The sequence below is a fragment of the Dermacentor silvarum genome, chromosome 1 (assembly GCF_013339745.2).
Source record: "Dermacentor silvarum isolate Dsil-2018 chromosome 1, BIME_Dsil_1.4, whole genome shotgun sequence".
Taxonomy (NCBI): domain Eukaryota; kingdom Metazoa; phylum Arthropoda; class Arachnida; order Ixodida; family Ixodidae; genus Dermacentor; species Dermacentor silvarum.
In genome coordinates, this window is record NC_051154.1 from 303,068,923 (window position 1) to 303,089,635 (window position 20,713).

At 45.0% G+C, this 20,713-nt stretch overlaps 1 protein-coding gene across 2 annotated transcripts in view; it reads right to left on the minus strand.

The window, feature by feature from the left end:
- The window catches only part of LOC119437263 (band 7 protein AGAP004871), a 183,035-nt gene extending 165,063 nt beyond the window's left edge, over positions 1–17,972 (minus strand). For both annotated transcript variants that reach the window (XM_037704302.2, XM_037704301.2), the window contains exon 1: positions 17,516–17,972. In XM_037704302.2, the coding sequence (XP_037560230.1) occupies positions 17,516–17,822 (307 nt within the window). In that variant the 5' untranslated portion in view covers positions 17,823–17,972. The remainder of the gene's footprint in view (positions 1–17,515) is intronic.
- Positions 17,973–20,713: the final 2,741 nt, after the last annotated feature.

A 20,713-nucleotide genomic window follows, 5' to 3' on the forward strand; every position in this document is an offset into this window, starting at 1 on the left:
CTCACTAATCGCAGTACTCATCCCTTGTATTTTGATGCGGACGTCGCGTGCAGAGACGTTGGCTGCAAAAGCCTATTACGATCTGGTTAACGTTTAAAGCAAAAAGAAGTGCAAATAAATATGTGAACGATATAGAGTAATGTTAAGGTCAAACATTGAGTGAGCCTCCTATATGCACGCATACGACCCACGCAAATTCCCTACGAGTGGGCTCAGTAGTTTATCCTGTTTCACGGTTCCTACAATTCCACGCCTCTTTTCTCTAGAGAGCTGAACAATGCTAGTCTTAGCTCAGCCTTCGAATGCGAGCCGCTCCGGAAACTATGCATTGCTGTGCTACGTTCTGAACGAGCAGCCATTTTCTTTCTTTTTCTTTTTTTCTTTTTCTTTTTCTTACTCAAGAAATTTTGCCATGTGACTTCTCTCGTACTATGCTGAGGCGTGTTCATGCGACAAGAGATCACCGCTTTTAGTAAAGAAAAACTACATTAAGGGTAGAGCATCGCGGTAAAATGTGTCGCTCATCGAACCTCACGAAATGCAAACTGGTCATATAGGAAGCACACTATAGTGACTGTAAATAAACGAAGAATAAACGAACAAAGTTTGGAAATATTTCGGTAATAATGCACATTTTTTTTTTTACTGCATTGATAACTGTGGCTGTTTTTGGAAGTTGTGGCTAGAGCTTGATTATCCAGTTTCGCGGGAATGAATAGGTTACCTATCCGCTGCATGCAATGCGCAACCACAGCATGGCGGGGACCGTTAATGATCATTCGTGTTCTATTAGGATCTAGAAAGCGCAATCTCATTACGCAACTGCTCGAAGAGTTTCTATCCCTGATTGTTAAACGGATCTAGTAGAGAAGGTAATGCAGGGCCGGCTCCTCAACCATGCCATAACATATTCGCTGGTTTTTTTTTTTCTTTTTTTAGCTATCGATGAGCGTGTGCAACAAAGTGACGATGCCTAACCTCACTAATATCACTGCTTAGCGGTGTGCAATACAATCGAAACTTACTGCTCAAACTCAAGCGTTTTTCTATATATTCGACCTCTCCTACTGTGACAGATGAATTTCCTCGACATAAATGTCCTAATAAAAGACCCGTAAAATGCGTCGACTGCTACTGACTATAACGCCACCAATACATATTCCAGCTGAGTAAAAGGCGGCGACGAAGGAAGTGCACCGACAAATGTACTGACGGTTCCACGCTCTTGGACAGGCACGGTGATGAATGGATGATAGTGTTTGTTGCTTCAAGCAGGGCTAGCCGAGCAGCCTGGGTCGGCAATTACTCTGCCTGAGCGTCTCTTTCCGGGACACGAAGATGTGTCACCATGTGTTCATCAGTTCAGTCGCTCGCAGAAATGTGCGCAGAAACCGCGAAATAACCTTTCGCACTATCCGTGGTCACGAGTAATGAAACGCAATTTTTTTTTTTTTGCGTTGACATGCAAAATTTTCTTCTCAAATATAGACGAAGATGTATTGAGTAGCTAGTGTCTTAATACGAGGGTCAAGTAAACATAGGGCTAACTCACGAAGCGTTTCGTTGGTAAGTGATATTTTTTTTGCAATTGGGCTATAATATATCCATGACAAAGATGAGCTGGAAACTTTTCTTAGGAACAGTTCGAGTGGAATAACTTTTTCGTGAATACGGGTTCAGATATTGTATTTACAAAGTGCGTTGCAGTTGTTCGCAAGGGCCACTGTTAGCCAGTCGTTATGTCGGGCATATTATTATTATTGATTAAAAAAACTTCGTAAGAGTACTTTTTGCCATTGACCGCTCACCTTCACTAACAATATGCCCGGTATCATGATTTGCTGACGCCTGCTTCACCGCAAGAACTTTTGTTTGTTTTTTGTTAATGCGGGCCAGAACACGCTGGTCACGTGTGGCTATTTACGACTTATAAAACTGCGTTTAATAAACGCTGTTTGTACGTTTCTATTCTTGGTTTATTGCGCGAAGGTACATAGACGAAGACTAGAAGACAGGACTAGCGCTCGTCCTGTCTTCTTGTAGTCTTCGTCTGCGTCTATTCGTGGTATAAACCAAGAATATGTTTCCGTACCAACTCACCCAACTGTCCATCCTTTTGCATTATACTTCTCTAGCTGGGCGTACTCTGGGTGCAATATTTAGTGAATGCTTATTTTTTTTCTTACAGTTCCTAAACGTGTCATTTGGAAGTAGAAATATTGGACCACCATGTCAATCTAAGCAACAAAGTGTGTCCTCGTAGCTGATACATAGTGGAGCTCTTTGCATGATGAAACTGGAGATATTCCAGCCAGAATGTAGGAACGCGTGCAGTCGAGTGGTTCCTCTAACGACCATCATGCAGACAGCGCTGTTCGAGAAGGCTTGGGGAGTGATTTACGACATGCAGCCGCATCCAGTGCCTCGAAGCAAGGGAGGCGGTTGCGGTGTCTGAAGAAACGAAAGAACGTTTTCTTACGATCTGAATTATCGTAAAGGCTACGTATATTCAGTAAAAGGTGCAATAAAATATTTCCATTTCACGTAAACAGATATATATATATATATATATATATATATATATATATATATATGTAGATGAGCGAGAAGAAAGGAAACCGAGTGGTGGCGCTGACTAACACTCCCAGGGTGAGTTCTAGTAGACAGACATAAATACCTCACAAAGAGGATGTGAAAACGGTGCCGCGGTAGCTCATTTGGTAAGAGCATCGCACGCGTAATACGAAGACATTGGTTCGTATCCCACCTGCGGCCTTTGAGTTCTCGAGCACCTTTAATTTCTTGAAAAGGAATGAGGCATTAGAAGGTGGCTTAAGACTGCGTTACAGTGCCGATATATATCTATCTTGAATGTTCTTGCCTTGTTGATGAACGAATGTGAAGTTTTGCTTTCTCATATAGAAATTCAGTTTAGTCCTTCCGCGTGATTAGACATTCCGTGCCCGCAAAGGTGACAGAAAGTGTACGCTAAGAAATTTCGGTCATTACCACGGCAGTATCCACCTGCAAGGTAACAATATTATATATATATATATATATATATATATATATATATATATATATATATATATACTCCAAGTCTCCCCTTCTGGCGCAATAGGCCTTGTGCATGCCGAATTCCGTGCAACTAAGTTGGCAGAGTTGTCAAAATATTTCCCCCTATTTTAACGTGTTACGCATTCACCAAAGCAGACCGAACTCAGACGAAATATACGGAATCTGTCGCATAATCCATAGCCCTGGTTTACTTAGAGCGTTATGTGTTAAATCTTTATGTCAAAGTCGGGCTTTTTATGATGTCGGATTTGGAGGGCACCGTGACCCAAAAGGCACACGAAACCACAGGCTATCAATCAGACGCTGAGAAACGCATGCAATCTGGAAAAAAGAAGAAAGAAAGGAGCATTTATTTATTTAAAATTACGGACGGAGGCCATGGCTAGTGGGCCCGTACTTTGCAAGGATTTTATTCAGATTGTTCTATTCATTTCTCATCTCTCACACCAGCACGTACAGCCAATCCCAGTGAGAGAAAGCGTACGAGCCAACAAATAACGGTAACGAGAATTTAATAAAAATGAAAAAAAATAGTTAGAAAATACAGACCCAGATAAGAACAATCTAAAAGCCTGCGCCCGTATTGACAAAAAGCTCTTGCGTTAGAATTGTTCGTGTCAGCAAATTACAGGGAATCTGTGAATTCGGTCTCTGTGCAATTCATCCGTCAGGCAAGCTATAGTTAGACGTCGATTTTGTAGTAAACCTAGTGAGCGCGTCGAGGAGCTCCATATTCTGTGACGCTACTGGCTTTGCATCCCTGGGTTATTTCGCAACGAGCTCGCGCAAACTTCAAGGCTTAGTGTGCCTAGTGCGCATTCGTGGTCCCCTCTCGCACGTGAACAACCTGGAAGGGAAGCCAGAAGATGTTAAGTCAAGACTTCTGCTTGTGTGTTCCCTCAGCTTTCTTTAAATTATATTTTGCTGTATTTTTTAAGGTTCTAGACTGACGCTCGGTAGTGTAAGCACCGGAAACAATGTTTAGGGCTTCGCCAGCGTCGGGACATATAAACAAGAAGCCCAGTGTTTGCAAGGTACAGAAAGTTCGCCTAGTTATTTTGCCTCTGCCAGGGCCGTCGACCGACCAGTGAGTAAAGTTAACGTTACTGTTTGGAGAAAGAACGTTCAGCTTCTGCTGTACTACCTAAATATACCAGAGAACGTCAAAAACCTCATCGACAGCCACAGCGCTCATTTGCGTAAGATTTCGAGCAGAGGTATACGGAAAGAATAAAATTTATTCCCTTATTGAATTACTTCCACCACTAAAAATACGCGCAGTTTAAGATTTATTTTACGTACATTGCCGAGAATTCCACTAAAAAAGATTATCAAAGTCATTCAGCTCGCATTTACTAACGCTTTACCATGGTCTGCTTTGGTAACTGTATAGTTGCCGTTAACTAATGAAGGTTATATAGCACTTTTGTAGACGGGATAACGCCTCATATGGACGCAAGAGGACGGTGCCATTGTTTTCCACTCTACAACCACTAATAGAAATTCCTGTGATATATATATATATAAAAGAAAAGTGTACAATCATCGCATTCTGCCGGTGCTAACATATGGGGCAGAAACTTGGAGGCTCACAAAGAAGCTCGAGAACAAGTTAAGGACCGCACAAAGACCGATGGAACGAAAATTGTTAGGCCTAACGTTAAGAGACAGGAAGAGAGCGGTGTGTATCACAGAACAAACGGGGATAGCCGATATTCTAGTTGACATTAAATTGAAAAAAAAATGCAGCTGGGCAGGCCATGTAATGCGTAGGATGGATAACCGGTGGACCATTAGAGTTATAGACTGGATAACAAGAGAAGGGAAGCGCAGTCGAGGACGGCAGAAAACTAGATAGGGTGATGAAGTTAGGAAATTTGCAGGCGCAAGTTGGAATCAGCTAGCGCAAGGCAGGGGTGATTGGAGATCGCAGGGAGAGGCCTTCAGTCCTGCAGTAGACATAAATATCGGTTGATGATATATATATATATATATATATATATATATATATATATGTGTGTGTGTGTGTGTTTGTGTGTGTGTGTGTGTGTGTGTAAATTTACCAAATTGCTTTTTTAATATAGGTTGCGACTGAAGGTGAAGGGGATGGATCGGACGGCTTTGTTAAATTCGTTAACAGTACGAACTTTGGTTCATTTTCCCCCTGACCGCATCAGGAGATACATTCGCCGAATGTTTTAGGCAGGTTAGACGGTCAAGGAGGGTTTACAATGGATGACGTAAGCCTCAGAGGGCATGCCTGCGGCGGCGAGTACGCCCTCTGACGCAACTGGCTTCATTCCCAACGGAAATGGCCATTATGTCGGCAAAGTGGGCCAGCTGGATTGGATTCATGCTAACAAACAAATCTCAGTGCTAAGACTAAGGACAAATATAGGAGTGCACGACACGAGCGCTGTCGCACAACGGCGAATATGCAAATATCAACTGCTACAGTGGTCTTATTTCGTTCTCTTCCATTTTCTCTGTTATGCTTATGCTTTACTCGCAACCGCGCCTATTCCAGTTTGAATTTCGTTGGTGAACACGCGGTCGACGATTTCGCGGTCTGACAATAACGAAGGCCACACTCTGCAGCGTCATCATCGTCGTACGTACAGTGCGGCACCGCCAAGTGGACACGTGAGGAGACGGTGCCGCTACCGCCCGAACGGGTCGCCGAGAGGGCAGATAAGAGGACGCCGAGGATCATTGGCAGGCGGCCGAAAGGCGTAGCTCCTCGCTCGTCCGTGGATTTATAGGGGCCGTTTCCTGTCGCCAGCAGACTAGCCCTCGCCGCCGCTTCGTACCAAGTAGCGCGCCTTCTTCCTCCCTCCCCGCCACTCGTTGGCTAGAACCGTGCACGGGCGCCTTCGGAAAGAGCACTGTATTCTTCTCTTCGCAATCGCCCCCGGTTTTGATGTCGAGCGAGTCAATCACACGCAACTACCGGTAGCTTCTTTTCTCGATCAACGCTCATTGACTGCATTTCTAATACGTACGATATTACATCGTAAGAAGTAAAGCAACGAATTTTTATTTATAGACACCGATAGTCGATGAAACCGAGGTAGCTTTCGACCTTATTGGTGCCATTTCAACAAATTTTTTCCCAAACAAACAAACAACCAAACAAACAAACAAACAAACAAACAAACAAGCTTTCGGTAACAATTAACATATCTCGACACCAAGAGGTCCCTAAAGTCAAGGCAAATACCGAATATGTGTTAAACAGCACATACGACTGAAAAAGTTCCTATGCTATCCTACAGTTAATAGTTTTATCATCCGTATTCTTCCTGTGTCAGCAAGCTCGTTGTTAGTTTCACAGCTGAGCTACGTCATAAGCCAGCCTTCGGTGCAGCAGTTCTTAGCTAAATAATTCCACTACCAATGTCAGCAATAAGTTTGGCTAATAATATGTCCCGTTACTTGCGTTATGGTATCCCGACTCTCGGCGACTGTAAGACGCAGAAGAATAATAAGAAGAAAGAGGTTCTGTGGTCTCCAATCCGCCACTTTCCTGCGTCTACGTCTTATCGTATGTGCTGTTTATGGTGTGGGCCGAGATGCGCCGTATCGCGTTATAAAATATGAAATCGACAATTGGTCTTCATGTCCCAACAACCGAGAGAGACGCGTGCGTAAAAAGGCCAATAAATACACAAGAGAAAGAAGATGCGGCCTGGTTTCATCACTGAAAGATGGGCGAGTTGGTCACTGGCATTATGAAACATGGTTACCAGCGCTGACGAAGACGGAACACTATGTGCCACTCTAGCCAATATTTGTCCTTTGCATTTCGTGTTTCATAACGTTTCATAGTGCAACACGCTGATGGATGAATAACCGAATAGCGTGAGCGCATGTGCCAGAATGGGCCTGCCATCTGGAAGCGCGTTTGGCCATGATTACAGGAGTGGAATGGCGGGGCTGAAAGCAATAAAACAGCTACGACGACAGGACGTTTAGTTTTGTCTTCTGCTCAAGAGGCCAATGGTTGCGGTTGTAAAGAAAAGAAAGCAATGAAAAGAAGAAGTCAATTTTTGCTATTTTCGGCCACACTGACTCCTTCCTTTCTCCCTCCCTCCTTTGTTACCTGTCCTGCATCCTTTCTTTGCATCCCAGCGCGTAACCTCCCGGAAGGTCGCGTCTGTCGGCAATCTTACACGAAAATCGTTAAGACTCCATGTTGGCCGTTGTTAACGACAGATCCTGCTCTTATCTCCGCCAATCAGTCCGCGTGTTGCTGGAAATGGGCAAAGGAAGCTGTGTAGCTATAAATGAAGAGGCCAGTAGTCCCTCGGCGACCTCGGACATTCCTGTCCCGACTGGTGACAACCCAGCTTGTACCTTTGGCTCCCGTAATCACGAACTGTCCCTAGCGAGTTCGCCTTTATTTTTCTTTCTCGCTTATGGACTTCTCTATACTTGTACATTTTTTTTTGTTTGCCTTGAAGCATTTTTCTTTCCCCGTCCAATTCCTCGGAAGCTCGACGCTCCTCTCGTTAACGAGCGTCGGCTAGTGCGAAAGAAATAGAGCGCGACACCGTTCTCTCTGGGGTTTGCCGTGTTCGTGAACTTGTCTCCAACATCAAGAAGATTTGTTCGCTGCTTGTTTCAGAGGACAGCAAGCAGTAGAAAGTAAACATGCTAAAAGAAGCGCGTGAGCAGGATATTTTACGTTGTTTGGCAAAAAACAGTTTCGGTGGTACATATACGGCTGGTTTCGACCTCGCGAGACCTGCGTCACTGCTGTGGTTTCCAGACGCTAGCTTTCTTCGACCATATAATGCCGTCGACATTGCCATAGCTTCATGAACACACTTCTTTTCTTTCAGTGCTTAAACTTGCTGTTTGCAAATGATAGGAGAGGTGCTACATCATTTGATGAGTAGCGCTCGGGCACAACAATTGGCTGCAGCATTTGCAAGGCTAGGTCCGCCTGCAGCAAGCGGCACTCGTCCTCCGTAAGACAGCTTATCTTTTTTTTTTTGGTCAGCCAGGTTATTGTAACCTGGTAATCCAAAGTTAATTTCAATCTGCCGAAATCATATACTGTAAAGTTTGTAAGCTCTCGTGATGTCTGTGTGTGCGTTCTCCAGTATACAAGTCGACTTCCTGTAGATGCACCATACGATCACTGCATTAACATCAAATTGCCTCTTGTATATAGATCATGAATTTTGCACAGAAACCAATGACCATATATAAATTTAACATTGTGTATCTATGTGTGAATATCAATTTACATGTCACTATGAGTGTTCTTTGCGTTCTCATTTGATTGTTCAACTAGCATAACATTTCGAGCAGATTACTTGGTCGTTTCTGTGGACGTGTACGCCAGTTATGTAAATAATGTACGGCTTTCGTTATTGTTTCGTCCTGGTGATATCCTTACGTCATCATGCCTAGTAAATATCCCCCCCCCCCCCTTCCCATCGGGGGCAATGAACCACTCTCACGGTCCGACGCTGCCAGCAGACTTCGAGTGCTTGCCCAGGAGATCACGCTCTCTCTATATATGGTGCACACCCGGCGGCCAGACCAACCGGAGCAATCGTCACTACCACCTGCCCTCTTTGATGCATCTCTGTATGCCATCTGGACTCCGCCGAAGAGAGGCCACTGTGCTTTATCGCTTATGGCTAGGGGTGGCATTCACTAAATCTTATTCATTTCTGATTGGAATGGCCGACAACGCTCTTTGCGATGCCTGTCTTTGCGAGGAGACGCTGGAACACATTCTATGCGACTGTCCTGAATATAATGTTCAGAGACAATCCCTGGCATCCGTTATAGCGCACTTGACAACAGACCAATGCCAGCTGAAGTGATTTTCACATGTCGTCGACAGAAGACATCGCAGCTGAAGGCGACGAAAGGACTACTTCGGTTTTTAAAAGCAACGGGCTTGGACAAGCGGCTGTGACAGTGATGTCAGGTACCACGCAAGAGTGACGGACTGTGACTGACGATGTGTGTGCTGTGCTGTGTGCTCTCTCTCTCTCCTCCCCATCTTTCATTCCCCCTCATCCCGCTCCCATGTGTAGGGTAGCAAACCGGTTGTGCTGAACTGGTTAACCTCCCTGCCTTTCCTTCTCCACTCTTTCCTTCCTATTTTCAGAACGATGACTCGACACGTTGCCTATTGTTATTTTAATTGGAAGTAATATTTACGGAAGTAATCAGGCAAATAGCTCGCCGCCGTCTCATCAGATGGATATCTAGAAGACGCTGGTATTACTATAGCATGACAAATCGCCACGTAAAATTAGTGAATGTTAAAAAGCGCCCAATTAACATTTTTATTTATCTCCATTTCATTTCATTTATCGTTCCTTAAGGGCCCGGGGGGCCTTACTTAAGGTCGGCGTACAATCTTCGCGCATGTTGCAATTTTGAAGTCGAAATCACCCAGTGCTCAAGGGTTGCCTTTGCGCTAGGGATCCTGACAATATAGAACCACTTCCTGCATTGCTTCTATATTGCTGTTAAAATGCGCTTGCTATACATAATTTATTCATACAGTTAATTAGTGTATTTTGTTGATCTTATGATTGCACAATGCGACTTGTCGTGGAAGGTATTGTCCTCATTTGAAAGTTAGCTAGCTAAAGAGGCTGAAATGGGGTCAGAGGTACCGAGTACCTAATTTATTCTTCGCCAGTTCGTCGTTACGAAAGGCAAAAGCATGTTGAGCGCTTGCAGATGACTGACTTTGCATAAATTGCTGCGCGTTCTCTTTCCTTTCTAGCACAACACCGCTTTGCTGGAAATTTGGTTGCTTGCATCAGCATAATTGTAAGAGCCCTCCAGCAAAGCAGGTATCGGCCTTGGTCGCCAGGTGAAACTCATGTACAGCTGTCTTTATCACCATTTATTACACGCGCAGATATAGCGACTCTGACAATATTCTCTACTCTATTACAACTCGTTGACAACATCGTTGCACGCGTGCAACTAGACGTCTTGTTTGAAGGGGTCAGTGGAGAGAAATAAGCTGGATCTTTACACGTTCTTGAAGGGGAAATATAATTCTGACTAACACGAATATTATTGCACAACCTCAAAAGTGCCTATCTCTGCGCATTTTCTGGCGCGGAGCTGTGAATAATATGCTTTCTCAATGAAACCCGCATGCGTACTGCTTGGCGCAGCCACCGCGTACACCAGCTTTGCACATCAACAATCACTGGAGACTGCGACAATAACTTTCCTACAATGAGTTTAGCACGAACCATTGACTCGCAGCACATAAGGTAATACAGTCTTTCTACGAAAAGATGCGGTGCTATACGTTCATGTCGACAGCTTAGTGACGACAATGAACATATTAAATTTTATATGCAGTCGTTTCACTGTTACATAAGCCCCTAACTGACCCGCTCACAACTGCAGAAGTGGAAGATCCATCGAATGAACAAATTAATGGCAGCGGTAATAAGTTTGATCGCCCTAAACGTCCATTAATAAATTTATTACGAAATCTTAGGTTACTTCAGGCTTCGCCGGACACCACGTGTAGCCCTCCATAAGGAGTACCAGAGAACTGTTCTCCTTTCTTCTTGCTTTGTTTTTTTTTTATTTCGAAGCTTAAGCAGGAAGTCCACATTTTGTCATTTTGAAAGCACTAAAGCCAGTTGAGCGCAGTGTCGCCAAATGAGCTGTGCAGTATGAAACACTGCTGTCATCTCAAAAGTATTGTCGGTAAGCCTCACGTTCCACCTGCGTTTCCACAACGAAAACAGCGGCAGTGCCTGTGCAATACGTGGTTATCATATCTATCGAATGGATATTTTCATCTTCCGCGAGCAAAAAGTCACAGTCGAATAAGCAGCACAAATTATGTGATACGCTTGGCATGAACCCCAAATTTTTAAGTCTATATACGCGCAAGTTGCTGCTTGAAGCACATGTCAGTAATCTTCCAAATGTCCACCGTGCGGTCGTCTGTTCTTTTGTTTTTGTTCACAACCCATACGCAGTCAACGGTGCGTTCTCTACGCAATCATCGTTTCTCTACCGCCCCGAGTGAATTTAAAAGTAAATAGAAAACCTTTAAAAGGAACGGGAAGCAGGCGCAGGTTTCGCGACCGAGGTGTTTGCCGTTTGCCCGTTGTTTAAGTGTCATGTGCTTGCAGCAAAAAGAATAATTCTGAAAAAGCATATATAGCATATACCTAATTAACTCAAGCAGGCGAGGTGACAACTTGCCACCGCCCCGTTTCAAAGGGACTGCCAAAACTACGGGTGAAGCTAAGCAATTATTGTGATGTGTAAATGCGTTAGCATGACTTGTCGCTGAGTGTGCCGCAGCCGCTCTCTGTGCCTTTCGCGTTGTCGGGGACTTAAGTTAGAGTTAATTGAAGGTTACGTAACTTGTGTGCCGTTTCTTTGCCACGGCTTTCAGACGACGGCGGGGTCGCCCTCAATGAGCCAAGTAATGCTTCGCATTATATAAAAAATATTACCTAATTACAGTTTTGCTTGTTCGAACAGCTAAGGCCAAGAGTCTCGTTTGCGGCATGTGATACAAGATATGCCGGACGACATGGTTTGATGATCGTGCGAAGTCCGTCTTGATTTTATAACACTGTCTTTCTGCTTCGCCTTTCCGGTAAACATTAAGATCGGCCGCACTCCTAGATGCGCTCCTACACTACTTGCGCCTCGAGGTAGCCTATTCGCCTTACTCCTCGCATCGTATAAAGAAAAGGATAATTGAGTGCCCGCACGGTAGCGCAATGGAAGCTTTTGGTGAGCACGGTCTCGACCAGCTGCGAGATATCTTGCGCAGTCGTCTGAACACTTTAGGCTCCCTTTCTCTGCTCAAGAAGTGCTTGGGACCTCGTCATGCACAAACATATATGAGCTCTCAAAACTATACGCGATTTTCTTGTAGACAATGACTCGAGAAATTCCTTGTGAACATTAGTTTATGTGCATTTTTAATTTATTCTATATTCCCATGACTTGTTCCTGCTTGTTTTGTTCCTGTAGTCTTATAACCTTGTTTTTTTAACCTTAATTTTCTACGTGATTCCCCGACTCGCTTGTGAGTGATTTGCTATTTTAATAAAGACTTTCAACAGGGTTTTCTACTTTCATTATCTTTTTATGTTTTTTTTCTGTTTTTATTAGCTATGGTTTTGGAATATCTGGCCCTTTATATGGCCGAATTTCGCTTATTTCGAATTTAATAAAGAAGATATCATTTTAAAAATCTTGGCAGAAAGAGCAATTTTGTCACACCAGCTGGATTACGTGAAAAGGAGGACACCTCATGCACAACAGATTGTCGTGTGATATCTTTTAAACAAAGTTTCACTAACTAGCGTGTAATTCTTCCCTCTATGACAATTGTCAATTGTGAGAATAAATACGAGCAGTAATAATATCATATTAATTTATCAGAAATCCTGTGCTTAGCCGGAATCTAGAGAATATGGTGATCAATATGAGTGGCGAAATGAGTAAATGTTCCAGTTAGCAGTTATCAGCACTTATTTTTACACCGTGATGATAAGTGTCATCTGAAACATTAATGCATTTCGCGAAGAATTCGATATTTTAGAAGGTGTGCATTTGGAGACGAAGTTTTTCCCGGACGTTATTCCAACTTCTCAGGCAACACTTAATATGGATCAATGAAGGGCCAATTCTTTGTCTACTAGAGTACAATACAGGCTTAATAGTTGCTGGGACTCTCCTACGGTTAACAGGATCTGACGATAAGCAGCGACAAAAGTGAAAGGTAAGCAGAACCCGACAGAAGTGCGAGAACACCGATTTTTCCACGTATAAATGAAATACAAATGGACATGATTCTTTTTTTTATCTGGACGTGCTTGGCTAGTGATGGCTTAAACGAGGCTGGATGATTTAGGCTGTCCGTGAGCAGTTCCAAACAACCACGATGTGTACATGCACAATGGTATTCACCGGCGCTATTCACCCGCAGTTAACGTCATGCCAAAATGACCATCCTCCTCTGTCATTTCATATTCTTGTGATTATTATCGGCGACACAACGTCGCCCAAGTGATGAGGCCGATCAGAAGCTATCCCAATTTTTGAAACAACCGTGAAATAACGGTGCCGCAGGTGCCGCATATATACCATATGAATAACAAGCGAACAGAATAAAAGACTCCTTAAAGGCAATCCTTCGCTGGACCGCTTGAACTTGCGGCGGCCCTGTAGCATGTCAGCGTATTATCGCCTTTGTTTCAGCATGCTAATCGGTGAGACAAAGGTTATTGTCAATTTTTATGATTAAATGCGCAGTCATGTTTACTTGTTGTCATCTACATTATCTGTCTGCGTCGACACAGCTGGTTTCAACGACTGAGCATCGTAGCGCATTCGCGGGCGCATTTTTCTCGCAAGGCTACCTTGTTCACCAAAAGGGGCTTCGGCTAATCTCAAAAGAAGGCAATCGGAAAGACGCCAGTTCATGCGAGTGCATACGCCACCTCCGCGAGTCCTCTTACTTACTTTAACCTTTTTCTGATTCTTTCTTTTTTCAAGTGCCACACTTCCTGTTCACTTCCGGTTGCGACGAGCTTCCGCGATCGGCGTTGTTCCCCTTTGTCGCTTCGAGTGAACCTCCCTCCACACGGGACCGATGCAGCCGAGAAAAGATGCAAACGCCACCGCCCGAGACGATGAAACTCACTGATCTCTGAAGAGAAACATGTTTTGAATGGAAAGTGTTCTGAGTACGGGTAGATGTCACATCAGGAGTCCCACAATGCTCTGTTTTGGGTCCACTTTTATTATTAATTTATGTTGATGACATTTCTGAAGAAATTCGTCTTATTTATGGATGTTTGCAGATGATTGTGTTGTGTACAAAAAATTGCTAATAAAACTGGCACCGCTAACGTTCAGGAAGACTTTACACGTCTTCAGAACTGGTGCACTACATAGAAAACAAATTTATATATAGAAAAGTGTGTGCAGGTTCTATTACCAAAAAAAGGAAAAAACAATTCAATCTCATTACTCTTTAAGTAATGTAACATTAAGACAAGAGTGTACGTATAAATACCTAGGCGTAATAATGTCATACGACTGCTCATGGAAGTCGCATGTAGGTAACGTCATGGCTAAGGCTGGAAAAGCGTTGAACTTCATTCAACGAAACTTGCGATGCTCACATGTGAAACTAAAGAATACGGCTTACGTAACTTGTATTCGGCGAATGGTATTCTGCCAAAGTACGGCTGTGTCGTGTGGGACTCCGACAAAGTTACCCTCATTACCGCTCTTGAACAAATACAAAATGGAACTGCCGGGTTCGTCTTGGGGCGGTACGGAAGGAGAAGGGAGGTTAACCAGACGCACGTCCGGTTGGAGAGCTGCACAATATTGGAAGATGAGCTTTGTTGGGAATAACTGACCGCCAGGCGCAGACAACTGAGACTGAAGCTGTTATATTTAATATACCATAGTAAGAGTGCAATTAACAAAGAAAACTATTAAAAGAAATTCACTATATCTGAAGACGTAGTGATCATGACTCGAAAATTTTAGAATACTAAACCAAACAGAACATGTATGCTAACTTAATTTTTATTTTGTCCCAACAGTAAACCAGTGGAACAGGCTGACTGAACAGCAAGTGCGCTGCATAAATGAAGATGCATTCTATTCGTTGCTGCAAGCCCCCTGCTGTAACGCCATAAGACACTGCGGGGTATTCTTCGAATAAAAAAAAATAATAAAGAATACGCCGCGGGGTGCCGGCTATAGTCACAAAGTACGTAGCTTATAAGCCAGACCTGAAAGAAGTTCATCATGAACCAACTATAGCCTATTCCAAGATTCTCCAGGAGAGGTACCGCTACTTGTGTACATCAGGTTTACTTTTCTACAATTAACTTTCATGGCAAGGAAAACGACTAAGAATCAAATACGTTATGTTGATCGCTACATTTAACGGCTACATTGCGGTGATCGAAAAGTTGTCGTGTGAAGGACACAGGCGTCATGAAAATGCTGATGTTGTCAGCTCGACCACTAAAGAATAATGGCGTCGGCGAGAGAGCGACGTCCTTATTTTCGAATTTGCGGGCTCCACCAAGACGTCCAGCGCTGCAAATTTCGGCATATATTATTACAACTGTGTGGCTCTACTTGCTGAGCTTGCTCCTTAAAACCGGTCGAACCTGCTCAGGTCCGCATTTAATGCTTTTATTTATAGTGTGCCTTCACCAATATACCAATCTTAGTCTCATCGTAGACTTCCGCAAAGGTCGCCCTTGGTTTTGCCGATGTCATCCGTCTCACTGCCCCGAATAGGCTCTCTTGCTCCCATATATTTGAGGTTTCTGCGGTATTGCGCTTGGCGACGAATTTTTTTTCTTTTGTTATGGTCGTTTTTAGAAAGCAGAGCAGCAGAAACTGCTTGCGCCGATCGCGCCATTTTCCCGTTACGCTCGTGCTTAACTACCAAATATGCACAAAACAAAGCATGGCATATAATCAATATCGTAACGCTTCCGTACCTCGCCTAACTAATGCAACCACGCGTCTGGTTTGAGCGTAGAATATCTTTTTTGCATAATTTGTTCGTTGATCGAGGCAAGTGCTGCGAGAATACGTAACTAAGAGTTATATTTTAGGTTCTCGAAACTGTTCTTTCAACTCCTAGTATATCATTCATTGTGCAAGAAGATAGGGTGTGTCCCCGAAAGTATTAGAGGCACTCTCGGGATCCGTTACTGCAGTTGCGCCGTCAGATGTCAAAGCCACTTTACAACGCACCATTGGCTTCCGGTAGTCACTGAAAAGGAGCCTAGCGTCCGCTGTCGGTGGCCGCGCTTTTTCGACGAAGCCGTCCGTCAAACACACTTAATTGGTTGGATCAGCATTATTACTCACATCGAAAATCTGGAGCGCTCCAGCGTGATCCTGTCACGTTTTATCTGGCAAAGTACCCAGACATTCAGTCGTACTTGCGGACGCATAGTGGACAAACAATGAACCTGCCCCGAAAAGATACAAGGGGCCACCGATGGCGGGGTAGGACACTTCTTTTGAGTTTACCACTATTTACGCGTATGAACAGTCTGCCAAAGCTGAGATGCAGTCACTGCGGCTTATGTCAACCATATATATATATGTTATGTCAACCTTACCAGAAGCACCACAGTGGTCTAGATATTAGGTGACAAATGCCAGTTGTTGCGTGCGACTAGGAAATCGCATTTCAATTTTGGGCGATTGAGCCTTTTGCCACTCTATATGAGAAGAATCACAGAGGCGCAAACAATATAGAAGTCATGACTCTATTTAGGCGATGCAGTTGAGCAACTGGGATGACCACCTGAAACGTTAGAAAGGGATGGGCGCAGTCGCTGCGGGATTGTTTAACGACAGCACCCGCACATTTTGGGCGTTCGTGTGCCTGCGTTGGTACTTCCTTCAGAAGCAACCGCGTATTGCGGTAGTGCAGGACATTGAAAGCGCGCATTGTGCAAATGAAAAGTTGAGCGGCGCTCCCAGGAGCGCCATTGCTCTAATGCATTGAGCAAAGTCTTTGATGCTTAATGGTTTCTCTGCTTACCTCCCTAATCCCAATTAAATGCACGATGGTGAGTTTCGTATGGCTATGTTTCTTTTTTTCGTGTGCTACTCGATTTGACTCTCTAATCAAGAGCTTAATTTATCGTAGACAGTACCGTCTATCGATGTCAAAGTATGCATAACGCAAATGATAATTGAAAAAAAAAAACGAAGGCGGACACAGCCGCCTGGAGCGGGGGTTGTGTCCGCCTTTTTCGTCTTTCACCTCATAAGACTTCGCCTCTCGAACAGTGGAACCTATTTTCTGAACACAATTATTCTCTAGTGCAATACCTGTAAGGCCCGTACAAACCTTAAGGGTTATGAATATGGCATGTGAGAGACCGCAGTAGAAATTGCTACCCAAATTGCGCTAGTGTGAAAAAGGTGTCAGACGGCACTTGTTAGGTTTGTTAGCTTCACATTGGCATTATTTTGGCACGGCACCTGTCCATGCAGAAAGTATCGCATTATGGACGAATAAAGCGCGCTTAGTCTCTCAGACTCTTTCTTCGCAACCTACCTTGATATCAGTATACGCTGATATCAGGGTATGGGCGAGGAAAGAGCCAACCTGTACGAAACGCGCAAATGCGCAACTGGAGGAGTTTGCGCGCAAGTATAGCCGTCGTGCGCGCTCGCCGAGGCGCATCGAGGCGCATTTTCGTTGGAGACGCCAGCGCGGTACTAGGGCCTCGTTCGGGTGACACGCGTCCACCGTGCCCGTGTGGGTCCTCGGAAAGGAGAGCGTCGAGCGTGAAACCGAAAGCAGGTGTCCGTCCAGTGGGCGGCCCACGTGCGACACTCTCTGCGCGCGGGCAGAAGGAAAGCGGGGGGGTGTACGGGGTGCGCTCACCGGCCGACGTGGTCTGCGACATCCAGCGGTGCCCCGGCGGGTTCGAGTATCGCGCCTGGTCCTGCACCAGGTGCGGTCCCATGGCCGGGTGGTGGACGGGCACCACGGGCGGCGGCGGCGGTGCCGGTGCCATCATGACGGGCGGCGCGGGAGCCGGCGGCTTCCCGCTGGCCGCCGACACCACCACCACGGGTGGCGGAGGCACCACCACCGGCGGTGGTACGGTGGCGGCTGGCGCCACGGCGGCGCCCGGCACCTGCAGCTGCTGCTGGGCCGGATCGACGGGGTAGCCGCCGCCGCTATCCATGGCCCTCCAGTCGCTTCCCACGGCGAGGGCCTCGGTCGGCCGCCGTCGTGGCTTCCTCCCGGGCTCCCTGCGCTTCGGCTCCTCGGTCCCCTCTCGCGTGCAGCAGAACGTCGTCTTCCCCGGAGAGCACGCTTGCAGGCTCGCGGCAGACCCAGGCGGCTCTGCTGGCCCCCGCGGCGGCGCTCTCGCGCGCAGCGCCGATCGCGCGCCGGCGCACTGCAGGCGGAGCCCTCCTCCTCGTCCCGAGCCTTCGCCCACTTTCCAAGGCGGCGGCGGCGGGCTCGAGCCCGGGGTTTTGCGACCAGTGGCTGCGTCGTCCCGCCTTGACCTTATTTTTTTACTTGCCTCGGGGCATGGCGTCCGAACCGTGGGGGCAGATCCCTCTTCCTCCTCTTCTACCACGTGCAGAAATGCCGTGTTCACTCGTGACGTCACACACGTAGTTATACCCACTGCCGTCACCAGTGGTTTCATTCCCAGCAGATGAACGCTTACGAATGCGCTGTCAGCTTGATTTTCGAGAGGCGATGTCAGCTGTGACTCAAGTCATGGCGAAGACGTAAGTCTTCACAGCGAAATGCCTTTCGCATCCAGATGGAAGCCAACGAGTTTTCTTGCCGCCCGCTTTCCTGACGTTTACGACGCTGAGTCGCCGTGGTTTTGAAAGTCTGGAAATTCTTTTGCCGTATACGGCAGGATGCAAGAAACTAGAAACGAGCCTTTCAGAAGAGGAAATTTATGCATTTTATTATTTAATTTTCCTTATTACCATCTTTCTATATACTTCCTTCAGCAGGCATTCTGGTGACATGTACGGATGAATAGGTTCAGTTTCTTTCATTTGCGTGTGTCGATACCAACTATTGAATCATCGTACAGGGTATGGACAATATAAAAATCTTTCTTATGTGAAATGCTCAGTTCACCATGTCATTAGGAGAATGTAGTTGAGTCAGAAAATTTAGAAGTTGATTTCACCAGTATTCACATAAATACAACTTCCTTGTGAATATATATTTAGTGCGAAAAAAAGAAATAGTGAAGAGGAGAGAAGCTACACACAATCAGGCTCGTCCATCAAAAGAATGCCTAAAAAGAAAAAAGAAAGAAAGAAAAAATCACCGCATATCCACGAAGTGAGTGATGATGAGTGGGCGAAGCCCCGGGGGATCATTCAGGTAACCGTGAATCTCCCGTACATTGCCCACTCGAACATGCAAATGAGTGACAACACATGTGTACAGTATATAGAATGTTATATTGGTCGTATATGGTATTCAGGTGCGGACTTCGTTTTCCCTTCATTAAGACTGCCTTGTGATCAGTGCAGCAGCACGGCGACGCCGGCAAGCGGACCTAGAAGGGGCGAGAGCGCGAGAAGCGTTCTCCGAAAGCCGGAAGCCGGTACATGCATAAATATAGATATATAGATATATATATGTATGTACCGGCTTTATATATATATATATATATATATATATATATGTACCTGCTTCCGGCTTTCGGAGAACGCTTCCCGCGCTCTCGCCCCCTCTAGGTCCGCTTGCCGGCGTCGCCGTGCTGCTGCACTGATCACAAGGCAGTCTTAATGAAGGGAAAACGAAGTCCGCACCTGAATACCATATACGACCAATATAACATTTTATATACTGTACACATGTGTTGTCACTCATTTGCATGTTCCAGTGGGAAATGTACGGGAGATTCACGATTACCTGAATGATCCCCCGGGGCTTCGCCCACTCATCATCTATAATTCACTATATATATATATATATATATATATATACTGTACATGTGTACAGTGTATACAGCGCTTATATAGCCCTTGTGCACCGCCGCGCCCCTAGCGGTCTCCATGCAAACCAGAGCTACGGACGGAAAACGGACGACGAGGGACAAGGCTCGGTCCTAAGGTGCTTCGCCCCTAAAAGAGAACAAAAATAATAAAAGAAACGTTATGAAGATTTACGCAACAGACTACAACATCGGTTTCCTTAAGAAATGGAGATCTCGAAGCCCTCGCGCCAAAAAAATAAAAAAATAAATGAAAACAATCAAAGGAAGTTTTAGAAGCTCAAACAGACGAAAGTTCCGTTTACTATTATATAACGAGGGTAATAGAACGGGGGTAGAACAAAAAAAAGGGGGGGGGGGGTGATGTACGTAATAATACGTATAGCGGCTTTGCTTTATCCCTATGTAGTCTTCGCGTGTTTTTGAATGAACATCATGACGCGTACGTAATTGCTCCAGTTATAAAGCTTGATTTAAAAAAAGTAGGAACCATGTGTGCAGTTTTATTGGTTGAAATGAGCCATTTTACGGAATTTTATAGTCAGAATTGAAGAAAAAAAAAGAAATAACTCAGCCCTGCGTAAATTCTCTCATGGGGTTTTATGAACTAGTGTACCGTTAAGCACATGTGTCATAGATATATCAATATGTGCCATAGAAGAAAGCAACAACATGGATTTCGGAACGTTGTATCCACGGGTGTGCAAGATAGTATACTTCGCAAAGGCAGAAGGTCGAATTTTAGGAATATACGTTGCGTAACAGCTTTTAACGAGGCAAGCCCTGCAACATGCTCGCATCGTCGACACTGCTCGTGATTAGCGGCGAACTAGTATATTTCTTTGCTCACACCGAGCTTGAAACGTTCCTTTTGAGGCTGAAAGTTTATATATCCTGTCACATTAACCATCGAAAATAAAAGACAGGTGTTCACATACTTATTACACAACATGCCATGTCACAAATCTCCCAACTAGACATTTCTGTGTGCCTATAGCGTTACCGGTAAAGTGGCTATAAGCTCGAACTTATGGTCGGCGTGACACAGAAAGCTCGAACACGTGTTGTTTTCCCTCTTTTCGTCACACGGAATA